Genomic DNA, 13,261 nt, shown 5'->3' on the forward strand with positions numbered 1-13,261 from the left:
ACGTATAAGAGTGATGTATTTCTACAAATGAATTACAGTTATGGTATCCGGAACTTTTACTTTGAATGGTAGGCCAGTTTCCGTCACTTCTTCTTCAGCTGTACTAACAAGTGGAACGTCACGGTTGGCGCAAAGACGGACAGTTCATCTGACCAATCAAAAGCTGCAACTGGAAATACCCACGTGACATATTTTATTGATGAAGAGCTAGCTTACTTGTAGGGACTGAATTACTGATGACGAGGTCAGTAACCACAGCTGCAGAATATTATTATTATTTTATATATAAATATTGCAAACGTATCAAGGCCACGAGGTTTGGTTAGAACATCACGAAATTGCACTTTAGACAACCCTGGTATAATGAGAAGTAATTTTATTAATGTAGCTGAGTGTACCTTTAGTGTATTGTGAGAACTGTATTCTTCCACACCAGCAGGGGGCGCAGCAATATTTAGCTGCTCCCTTTTAACAGTGCTACATTCTCTTTGCTTGCTTTCCTCTGTTTGTTACGACCTACTTAGCAACATAACGTCATATGTCACGTCACGTCCTGTCATTGAAAACGTTCCGTTTCGACATCTCTTGTTTAAATTCGCCCTTAAAAAAACTTTCATTGATGACATTTTGGCTTTCTACGACCCAGACGATATGCTTCCCCGGGCGGGAAAAGAGTTTGTGGTCCGTATCCGGTTCTCGTGGCGGCAGCTCTTCCAGGGCCGTTACCTGCTCCTCACTAACACTGTGAGCGGCGGAGGCATGCTAGCCATGGGGGACTTTCTTCAACAGAGCTGGGAAACTCACAAAGATCCGGCCAGAGTCCGTGACTGGAAAAGAACAGGTGAGAGAACAAAATGGGCGACACTGACAAGTCTATTACAATGCCCCAATGCCTTAGTCTTTGTAGGTACATGTTAGCATGTTTTTGTACTCGTAACTTCGATTGTGTTACTCCCTACGGCATTATTTTTTTCCTAATATGTTTTTTTTCTATTAAAAATCATACAATTCCTTAAGTCAACAAGACGCGTAAGCCAAATTTCCCACCCTTGCGGGTCCCCTAAATGCATCATTGTCAACAATTGACTGTAAAACCTCATCAATGCGTCATTCATTGCTATGATATGATCAAAGATACCCAATAATAAATCATTCACAGGCTTCATTGCTGCATATAAAGAGTGCTGCTCACTGCTATAAGAAATATTTTTATGGTATTGCACCTTTTTACCACCTCTAGGGCACAGGAATTTGTAATACATACAAACCTGGAGATGTGGGTGTGTTTAAATGAGTCCAAAATATACTGGGATAGTGTGCCGCCATGTCCTAAGTCACTGCTGGGTGCCTTGTCAACAAATAAATAAATATAAAAATAATAAATAAATGAAAAAAATAATGAATAATAAATAAATACAAACAATGAATAATAATTAAATAAAAGAAATATAAAAATAAAATTTTGAATCATGACAATTTGAGAAACAAACAAAACCAAAAATAAAGTTGTAATTTTTTGGGAAAATTAGGTTGCAGAAAAAGGAGGAGAAAATTTCCAAGAAAGTTGAAATACTAAAAAAAAAAAAAAAAAAAAGAGCAGTAATAGACAAAACAGCTGCCGTTTTATAATAATAAAAATAAACTTCATAAGTCATAGTGGACAAAGAGAAAGAAAATAAAAGAAAAAACAAAAAAAATAATGAATAATAAATAAAGAAATATTAAAGAATTTTTTTTGAGTCATGACAATTTGAGAAACAAACAAAACCAAAAATAAAGTTGTAATTTTTGGAGAATTAGGTTGCAGAAAAAGGTCTAATGTTACAACAATAAAGATGATGTGATGATAATAAGTCAGAATAAGGAGGAGAAAATTTCCAAGAAGAAAGTTGAAATACTAAAAAAAAAAAAAAAAAAGAGCAGAAATAGACAAAACAGCTGCCGTTTTATAATAATAAAAATAAACTTATAAAATAAGTCAGAGTGGACAAAGAGAAAGAAAAGAAAAAAGAATAAAAAAAATAATGAATAATAAATAAAGAAATATTAAATATTTTTTTTTGAGTCATGACAATTTGAGAAACAAACAAAACCAAAAATAAAGTTGTAATTTTTGGAGAATTAGGTTGCAGAAAAAGGTCTAATGTTACAACAATAAAGATGATGTGATGATAATAAGTCAGAATTAGGAGGAGACAATTTCCAAGAAGAAAGTTGAAATACTAAAAAAAAGAAAAAAAAAAAAAGCAGAAATTGACAAAACAGCTGCCGTTTTATAATAATAAAAATAAACTTTTAAAATAAGTCATAGTGGACAAAGAGAAAAAAAGAAAATAAAAAAATAATAAATAATAATAATAATAAAGAAATATGAAATAATTTTTTTTGAGTCATGACAATTTGAGAAACAAACAAAACCAAAAATAAAGTTGTAATTTTTGGAAAATTAGGTTACAGAAAAAGGTCTAATGTTACAACAATAAAGATAATGTGATGATAATAAGTCAGAATTAGGAGGAGAAAATTTCCAAGAAGAAAGTTGAAATACTAAAAAAAAAAAAAAAAAAAAAAGCAGAAATAGACAAAACAGCTGCTATTTTATAATAATAAAATAAACTAAACTAATAATAATAAAAATGAACTAAAATAAGTCACAGTGGACAAAGAGAAAGAAAAGAAAATAATAGAAAAAAGAATAAAAAAATGAATAATAAATAAAGAAATATAAAAAAAAATGAATAATAAATAAAGAAATATTAAATAATTTTCTTTGAGTCAGGACAATTTGAGAAACAAACAAAACCAAAAATAAAATTGTAATTTTTGGAAAATTAGGTTGCAGAAAAAGGTCTAATGTTACAACAATAAAGACGATGTGATGATAATAAGTCAGAATTAGGAGGAGACAATTTCTCAAAAAAAGAGCAAAAATAGACAAAACAGCTGCCGTTTTATAATAATGAAAATAAACGTTTAAAATAAGTCATAGTGGACAAATAGAAAGAAAACAAAAGAAAGAAGAAAAAGAAAAAAAAGAATAAATAAGAGCCGCACATCAAATAAAAAAACAACACATTCTTATCATCATGCACTGCTCCATTCATACAGGACTGTAATGTATCTGTGGCAGTGGGTGGGTTGTGTCGAGATCGATGTGGAAGAGACAAAGAGTGAGCATAAAACATGAAAAATATGTTTAGTAATGTTGCACGGTGGTCTAGTGGTTAGCGAACATGCCTCACAGCTAGGAGACCCGAGTTCAATTCCACCCTCGGCTATCTCTGTGTGGAGTTTACATGTTCTCCCCGTGCATGTGTGGGTTTTCTCCAGGTACTCCGGTTTCCTCCCACATTCCAAAAAAAAACATGCTAGGTTAATTAGCCACTCCAAATTGTCCATAGGTATGAATGTGAGTGTGAATGGTTGTTTGTCTATATGTGCCCTGTGATTGGCTGGCTGGCCACCAGTCCAGGGTGTACCCGGCCTGAATGATGTTATGACTAGTTATTAATATATTGTACATTGTTACTACATACTATACATGTATACATTAGTTATTCGACATAGTGGCGCGGTCCACACGGGAACATGGGAAATATATATTTTTTTCCTTGTTCTTCATAGGTCGTATGTGTGTGGTGGGCTGCTCCATGGGACCAGTACTGCACTTTTGGTACACTTGGCTAGACAGAAGGTTTGTGGGCTACGCTCTGAACACAGTGGTGAAGAAAGTTGTGATGGACCAGATGATTGCATCACCAACACTCGGCATGTGGTACTTTTTAGGTAAGAAAATATCTTCATTTTTCTTGGTTCTTGTTGCTCTTAGGGCCACATTGATAAAAAAGAAAAAAATAAGAGATTTCCAGGATAAAGTTTACGGGAATTTTTTAAAAATAATTAATAATTATAATTATAATTATAATTTATAATGATTAAAATGTATAATTATTACAAGAATAAACTTGTCAATTTTCTAATATTATTTAAAAATATTATTATAATATTATATATAAATAATATACTAATATATAATATCTAATGCTAATATACAATAATATTTATATATTAAAAATTTAATTATATAAAATATTATAAAAAATACTAAAAATATTGTGAGAAGAAAGTTGTACATTTATGAGAAAAAACACTTTGTTCTCGTGAGTTTACAAAAATAAATTCGTAGATTTACAATTTAAAAAAAAGTTGTCATATTAGAGGAATAAAGTTGTAAATTTGTGAGGAAAAAAAGAGGTGTAAATTTTATGAGAATAAATTTGTACATTTACAATTTTAAAATATTACAAGAAAAGTCATACATTTACAAGAACAAACTTGTAAATTTATGAAGAAATTGTTTTTTTTCCCTCATAAATGCACGACTATGAAGTTGTACATTTACAATAAAAAGTTGTAATATTTTTCAATTTGGGAGAAAAGTCGTAATATTATGAGAAAAAATGGTAAATTTCAGAGAAAAAAATGGCATACATTTACAAGAATAAAGTTGTAAATTTTACAATAAAAAGTCATAATATTACAGTTGTACATTTTGTTGAAAAGTTGTACATTTACATGACACAAATGGCAAATTTACAAGAATAAAGTTGTACATTTGTAAGTTGTACATTTAAAGGGGAAAATATGTTGTTATTGTAATTTTATGAGAATAAAGTTGTTCATTTACAACTTTTTTCTTGTACAATTATAAGAAAAATACTTTATGAGAATAAAGTTGTACATTTACCAGAAAAAAGGAATACATTTACGAGAATCGAGTTGTACATTTACGAGAATAAAGTAATACATTTACAATAAAAAATAAAGAAAAATGTAGTAAATTTACATTAAAAAAGTTGTACATTTACAAGAATAAAGTTGTAAATTTAGCAGGAAAAACATATTACAAGAACAAGGTCGTGAATTTGCGTCAAAAGTCTTAATATTCTGAGAAGAAAGTTGTAAATTTATGAGAAAAAAATACTTTATTATCGGAAATTTGAATTGTAATATTCTGAGAATAAAGTTATAAATGTATGAGAATTAGGTTGTTAATTTACAATAAATAAGTAGTAATATCACAAGAAAAAAATGTTGTAAATTTACTTGAAAAACGTCTTAAATTTGTGAGAAAATTCATAATATTATGAGAATAAAGTCGTAAATTTATAAGTAGTAATACTACAAGAAAAATTGTTGGAAATTTACTTGAAAAACCTCTTAAATTTGTGAGAAAATTGATAATATTATGAGAATAAAGTTGTAAATTTATGAGAAAAAAATACTTTATTATCGGAAATTTGAGTTGTAATATTCTGAGAATAAAGTTGTAAATTTATGAGAATGAAGTTGTTAATTTACAATAAATAAGTAGTAATATTACAAGAAAAAATAGTTGTAAATTCACTTGAAAAACGTCTTAAATTTGTGAGAAAATTCATAATATTATGAGAATAAAGTCGTAAATTTATGAGAAAAAATACTTTATTATCGGAAATTTGAGTTGTAATATTCTGAGAATAAAGTCGTAAATTCATGAGAATGAAGTTGTTTCTTTACAATAAATAAGTAGTAATATTACAAGAAAAAATTGTTGTAAATTCACTTGAAAAACGTCTTAAATTTGTGAGAAATTTCATAATATTATGAGAATAAAGTTGTAAATTTATGAGGAAAAAAATACTTTATTATCGGAAATTTGAGTTGTAATATTCTGAGAATAAAGTTGTAAATTTATGAGAATGAAGTTGTTAATTTACAATAAATGAGTAGTAATACTACAAGACAAAATTGTTGTAAATTTACTTGAAAAACGTCTTAAATTTGTGAGAAAATACATAATATTATGAGAATAAAGTCGTAAATTTATGAGAAAAAAATACTTTATTATCGGAAATTTGAGTTGTAATATTCTGAGAATAAAGTCGTAAATTCATGAGAATGAAGTTGTTAATTCACAATAAATAAGTAGTAATATTACAAGAAAAAATGGTTGTAAATTTACTTGAAAAACGTCTTAAATTTGTCAGAAAATTCATAATATTATGAGAATAAAGTCGTAAATTTATGAGAAAAAAATACTTTATTATCGTAAATTTTAGTTGTAATATTCTGAGACTAATGTTGTAAATTTATGACAATTAAGTTCTTAATTTACAATAAATAAGTAGTAATATTACAAGAAAAAATTGTTGTAAATTTACTTGAAAAACATCTTAAATTTGTGAGAAAATTCATAATATTATGAGAATAAAGTCGTAAATTTATGAGAAAAAAATACTTTATTATCGGAAAATTGAGTTGTAATATTCTGAGAATAAATTTGTAAATTTATGAGAATGAAGTTGCTAATTCACAATAAATAAGTAGTAATATTACAAGAAAAAATGGTTGTAAATTTACTTGAAAAACGTCTTAAATTTGTGAGAAAATTCATAATATTATGAGAATAAAGTCGTAAATTTATGAGAAAAAAATACTTTATTATCGTAAATTTTTGTTGTAATATTCTGAGACTAATGTTGTAAATTTATGAAAATTAAGTTGTTAATTTACAATAAATAAGTAGTAATATTACAAGAAAAAATAGTTGTAAATTCACTTGAAAAACGTCTTAAATTTGTCAGAAAATTCATAATATTATGAGAATAAAGTTGTACATTTATGAGAAAAAAGACTTAATTCTCATAAATTTACAAGTTGTAAAATTATGACAATAAAGTTGTAAATTGACAATAATAAAGATGTAAATTTTCAATAAATAAGTCATAATATTCCTAGAAAAAAAGTTGTAAATTAAAATGAAAAAATCTTACATTTGCAAGAAAAGTGGTAAATATGAACTATAGTGATATAGTTATAGGCGAGGTAAAACAAAAGATGGCGTGCGCTCCTATCAGGAGGAGTTCAGAGGTCATGTGTGATAATTTTGCCGGATGCTTTGTTTGTGGCCGCCGGTCACCTCCAAGCGTGGAACTTATCTCAAGTACGTCTTGGTGACGCACGGCTGACTGACACCCGGGTTGCGTTGCAGGGATGGGTGTCGCAGAGGGACGCTCGTTATCTGACGGATGGGAGGAGTTTCGGGACAAATTCTGGGAATTTTACAAGGTAAGTACATGTGGACCGACGCAGGGATAACGGAATGAACGAGGTCCTCGTCCCTAAAATACCCGTTCAGTCCATTCAGTTGCAAATGATTTGTTTTGATTGGCGGGAGAGTCACTTCAACGTTCCTTTTGTAGGGCGGGAGTTATATTATTATATAGTAATTATAGCTCATATTTCTTTTTCATTTAGGGTGCATTCTTAACTATTTTTTAAAATATTATATATATTTGCATTGCATTGCATTGTACACACCTTTCAATCCCAACCCTGGGAGACTGTGCTAGACTGTTCTAGATTTTTTACAAAAAATGGAAGGTTTTTATTGGTTTTTACTACCTTGAGGTGCATTAAAAACAATAATAAAAAGTACAAAATGTCAACAGACAGTGCAAATGTGTATTAAACATACAAAAAATACTAAAATAAACAATATAAATATTATTAAATGTTATATATAATATATATAATATTTAATAATATTTATATTATATTTATATATTTTATATAATATTATATTATATATATTTAATAATATTTATATATATATACTAAAATAAACAATAAAAATATTATTCAATATTGTATATATATTATATAATATTTAATAATATTTATATTGTTTATTTTTTTATTTTTTGTATGTTTAATACGCATTTGCTTGTCTTTTCACATTTTGTACTTTCTACAAAAAATACTAAAATAAACAATCTAAATATTATTAAATATTACATATATTTATATATATTATATAATATATATTTATATACAATATTATATATAATAATATTTATATGTATACTAGAATAAGCAATATAAATATAAAATATATATATATTATATTATGGATACATAATATTTAATATTTGTTTATTTTAGTATTTTTGTATGTTTAATACGCATTAATACGCAATCTGTTGACATGTTGTACTTTCTACAAAAATACTAAAATAAACAATATAAATATTATTAAATATTATATATATAATATTTAATATCTATATTATATATTTTATATAATATATATAATTAATAATATTTATACATATATACTAAAATAAACAATATAAATATTATTTATAGTTTATAGTTATATATATTATATATAATATTTAATAATTTATTCAATAATTTATTTAATAATATATATTGTATATAATATTTAATAATATTTATATAGTTTATTTTAGTATTTTTTGTATGTTTAATATGCACTGTCTGTTGACATTTTGTACTTTTTTAAAAAAAAATTTTTAATGCACCTGGCGGTAGTAAAAACCATGAAAAACCTTATATATTTTGTTATTCCTACTATAAATTTATATTTAAAACCAGCTTTTAGTGAAAAGATCAATTTCAAGCATGACTGTCACTTGGACACAAACGTCCGATTCCCCAATTTAGTGAAAAGAAAGATACATATTTGTGCCAGAGCAACGTTTGTGTACATTATGCGTCTTTGCGTACCAATATTTGGCTTGTGATGCGATGCTTCAACAATGTTTGCGCTGCTTAATCCTGTCAGGTTTGCCCGAGCTAATCCCCCCCCCCCCGTTGCTATGACAGGCTGACTGGTGCGTTTGGCCGGCGGCTCAGATGATCAACTTTTATTTCCTCTCGCCCAAATTCCGTGTTGTGTACGTCAACACCATCACCTTGGGATGGGACACCTACCTCTCCTATCTCAAACACAGAGTAAGTCCGCCGTTTGCTTTATTCTTCTACGTTTAGGAGAAATAAATTATAATAACTATTCTGGACAATAAAGTCGTAAATTTATGAGAAAAAAATACTTCATTATCGGAAATTTGAGTTGTAATATTCTGAGAATAAAGTCGTAAATTTATGAGAGGAAAATAATTTATTAGCGGAAATTTGAGTTGTAATATTCTTAGAATAAAATCGTAAATTTATGAGGAAAAAAATACTTTATTTTTGGAAATTTGAGTTGTAATATTCTGAGAATAAAGTTGTACATTTATGAGAAAAAAATACTTTATTATCAGAAATTTGAGTTGTAATATTCTGAGAATTAAGTTGTTAATTTACAATAAATAAGTGGTAATATTACAAGAAAAAAATGTTGTAAATTTGCTTGAAAATGTCTTAAATTTGTGAGAAAATTCAATATTATGAGAATAAAGTCGTACATTTATGAGGAAAAAAATACTATATTATCGGAAATTTGAGTTGTAATATTCTGAGAATAAAGTCATAAATTAATGAGAATTAAGTTGTTAATTTACAATTAATAAGTAGTAATATTACAAGAATTTTTTTTGTAAATTTACTTGAAAATGTCTTAAATTTGTGAGAAAATTCATAATATTATGAGAATAAAGTTGTAAATTTATGAGAAAAAAAAGATTTTATTATCGGAAATTTGAGTTGTAATATTCTGAGAATAAAGTCGTAAATTTATTAGAATGAAGTCGTTAATTGACAATAAATAAGTAGTAATATTACAAGAAAAAAATGTTGTAAATTTACTTGAAAATGTCTTAAATTTGTGAGAAAATTCATAATATTATGAGAATAAAGTCGTAAATTAACGAGAAAAAAATACTTTATTATCAGAAAATTGAGTTGTAATATTCTGAGAATAAAGTCGTAAATTTCCAAGAAAAAAACACTTCATTATCGGAAATTTGAGTTGGAATCTGAAAATAAAGTCGTAAATTTATGAGAAAAAAATACTTTATTGTCGGAAATTTGAGTTGTAATATTCAGAGAATAAAGTCGCAAATTTATGAGAATGAAGTCGTTAATTTACAATAAATAAGTAGCAATATTACAAGAAAAAAATTGTTGTTAATTTACTTGAAAACGTCTTAAATTTGTGAGAAAATTCATAATATCATGAGAATAAAGTCGTACATTTATCAGAAAAAAATACTTTATTATCAGAAATTTGAGTTGTAATATTCTGAGAATAAAGTTGTAAATTTATGAGAATGAACTCTTTTGTGAGAAAAAAAATTGTGAGAAAATTCATAATATTATGAGAATAAAGTTGTAAATTTATGAGAAAAAAATAATTTATTATCGGAAATTTGAGTTGTAATATTCTGAGAATAAAGTCGTAAATTTATGAGAATTAAGTCGTTTGTGAGGAAAAAAAATTGTGAGAAAATTCATAATATTATGAGAATAAAGTTGTAAATTAATGAGAAAAAAATACTTTATTATCGGAAATTTGAGTTGTAATATTCTGAGAATAAAGTCGCAAATTTATGAAAACGAAGTCGTTAATTGACAATAAATAAGTGGTAATATTACAAGAAAAAAATGGTGTAAATTTACTTGAAAATGTCTTAAATTTGTGAGAAAATTCATAATATTATGAGAATAAAGTCGTAAATTAACGAGAAAAAAATACTTTATTATCAGAAATTTGAGTTGTAATATTCTGAGAATAAAGTCATAAATTTACGAGAAAAAAATACTTTATTATCAGAAATTTGAGTTGTAATATTCTCAGAATAAAGTTGCAAATTTATGAGAATGAAGTCGTTAATTGACAATAAATAAGTAATAATATTCCAAGAAAAAATTGTTGTAAATTTACTTGAATCTTAAATTTGTGAGAAAATTCATAATATTATGAGAATAAAGATGTACATTTATGAGAAAAAATACTTTATTCTCATAATTTTTTTTAATTATTACAATATAAAAAATTATATATATATATAAAATAGTATATATATATAATATATATTTTACTATATAAAAACACCTACCTCTCCTATCTGAAACACAGACTAAGTCGGCCATTTTACAGGCCGGGTTGCTACAATAGATCTCTACAGTAAATCATAACATAGCGGCCATGTTGACGGTTCGATATCGGAAATGCTAATCTCTCGCCACCCCGCTGCCATCTGCTTATGTTAGCAGGATGACATCCAGCCCTCCGAGCCGCTATCAGACAGCAACATGTCCGCCGCGCAGCAGACATCTCCGCCGCCATCCAAACCTCTGGAGGAGAAAAGCCGCTGGTGAAAGACAAAACTGTCCTTCCCAGGAGATAAAACTCTCGGCGCTTTGAGACTTGAAGGTTGCAGCCTTTAATCGTTACGGCGGTCGTGTCGTTATGTCTGTCGATTCAGACGGCGTGATGCGTTTGTGCAGGCGTTCGGGGTTGTTCTCCAACAGGAACGCAACCACCGCTTGAAGGTTTAAATCCTAAACTTATCACTGTGATTAATATTTAAACTAGACTGGCATTTCACTTGAGTTCATATTTTATTTAATCATCATGCTTATGTAACATTTTTTTTATCTTATATCAAGCATTGTTTTGAAGGTACACACTTTTCAATCCCAACTCTGGCAGCCTGAAGAGAATTTTCTAGATTTTTAAAAAAATATATTTTTATTTAATAATCAGTGCAAAACTGATGTTATATTTTAAACAGAAGGTAGAAATGTACACAATCTACCATCAGTTAAAAATGTCATCTTGTTCCAAATAATACACAAAATTTATCCATTCATTCATTTTCTACCGCTTTTCCCTCACGAGGGGGTGCTGGAGCCTATCCCAGCTCCTAACTATCCTAACTCCACACAGAGATGGCCGAGAATGGAATTGAACTTGGGTCTCCTAGCTGTGCAGCCCTGGTTCAGTATATTTTCCATCAAAATAGTAGTCATGCCAAAATGTTGTGTTGCTGCTGGATGTTCACAGTATCCGAGTGATACTGTCGTGGGGGTGCTGGAGCCTATCCCAGCTGTTTTCAGGCAAGTTTACACCCTGGTCGCCAGCCAGCCAATCACAGGGCACATATAGACAAACAACCATTCACACTCACATTCATACCTATGGACAATTTGGAGTCGCTAATTAACCTAGCATGTTTTTTTTTTTGGAATGTGGGAGGAAACCGGAGTACCCGGAGAAAACGGGGAGAACATGCAAACTCCACACAGAGATGGCCGAGGATGGAATTGAACTCGGGTCTCCTAGCTGTGAAGCCTGTGTGCTAACCACCCGGCCGCTGTGCAGCCCTGGTTCAGTATATTTTTCATCAAAATAGTAGTCATGCCAAAATGTTGTGTTGCTGCTGGATGTTCACAGTATCCGAGTGATACTGTCGTGGGGGTACTGGAGCCTATCCCAGCTGTCTTCAGGCGAGAGAGGTCGGGAACACCCTGGACTGGTGGCCAGCCAATCACAGGGCACATATAGACAAACAACCATTCACACTCACATTCATACCTATGGACAATTTGGAGTCGCTAATTAACCTAGCATGTTTTTGGAATGTGGGAGGAAACCGGAGTACCCGGAGAAAACCCACGCATGCACGGGGAGAACATGTAAACTCCACACAGAGATGGCCGAGCGTGGAATTGAACTCGGGTCTCCTAGCTGTGAAGCCTGTGTGCTAACCACCCGGCCGCTGTGCTGTGTTTATTTTTATGAGTTGCCAGATCGTTGCTATTTCATGATGCCAAAATGTGAATGTATTTGACTGACTGTTTTCACAATGCAGTAATAATATAACTGCAGAGGTTGTAAAGTATCATGTTGACGTGTGACATAAAGTGCTAAATATAATAAATGTTTGTTTGCCAAAATCGAAAATGACTCTTCTTTTTTAGAAAGGTTGTGATTGTGCAATTTATTTATCATTTGACATGCCATGTAAAATACAAGAACATATTAAAAGATTATATAAGAATTATACAGTTGTGTGTTTTGGTATTCTTGTCGAATACAGTACAGGTGTCAGATCATTTTTTTTCAAATTTCAAATTTTTTTAAGTGCAATTTTGCTTTTTTTAATTTATTTATTTTTACAATGGTCTGAATTTTTTTTTTCAACTTTGGTTGATTTTTTTTAAGTGCAATTTTGCGTTTTTTTAATTAATTTATTTTTTTAAATGGTCAGATTTTTTTTTCAACTTTGGTTGATTTTTTTTAAGTGCAATTTTGCGGGTTTTTTATACATATATTTTTACAATAATCTGAATTTTTTTTCAACTTTGGTTGATTTTTTTAAAGTGCAATTTTGCATTTTTTTGTATTTATTTTTTTGACAATGGTTTGATTTTTTTTCAACTTTGGTTGATTTTTTTGTGCAATTTTGCATTTTATTTTTATTTTTTTACAATGGTTTGATTTTTTTCAACTTTAGTTGATTTT

At 28.8% G+C, this 13,261-nt stretch overlaps 1 protein-coding gene across 2 annotated transcripts; it reads left to right on the plus strand.

Annotated features, from left to right (window-relative positions):
• Positions 1-439: 439 nt before the first annotated feature.
• Positions 440-13,011, plus strand: mpv17l2 (MPV17 mitochondrial inner membrane protein like 2). 2 transcript variants are annotated; one of them, XM_058072639.1, is made up of 5 exons: positions 440-841; positions 3,625-3,786; positions 7,034-7,110; positions 8,674-8,802; positions 11,008-13,011. In XM_058072639.1, the coding sequence occupies exons 1-5, from the start codon at positions 652-654 to the stop codon at positions 11,110-11,112; spliced, it is 663 nt and encodes a 220-aa protein (XP_057928622.1). In that variant the 5' UTR covers positions 440-651; the 3' UTR covers positions 11,113-13,011. The 2 variants fall into 2 exon arrangements, with proteins under 2 accessions (XP_057928622.1, XP_057928621.1); XM_058072638.1 differs by having other exon boundaries at positions 448-841; positions 11,005-13,009.
• Positions 13,012-13,261: the final 250 nt, after the last annotated feature.

This window comes from Doryrhamphus excisus, chromosome 5 (assembly GCF_030265055.1).
Source record: "Doryrhamphus excisus isolate RoL2022-K1 chromosome 5, RoL_Dexc_1.0, whole genome shotgun sequence".
Lineage (NCBI taxonomy): Eukaryota > Metazoa > Chordata > Actinopteri > Syngnathiformes > Syngnathidae > Doryrhamphus > Doryrhamphus excisus.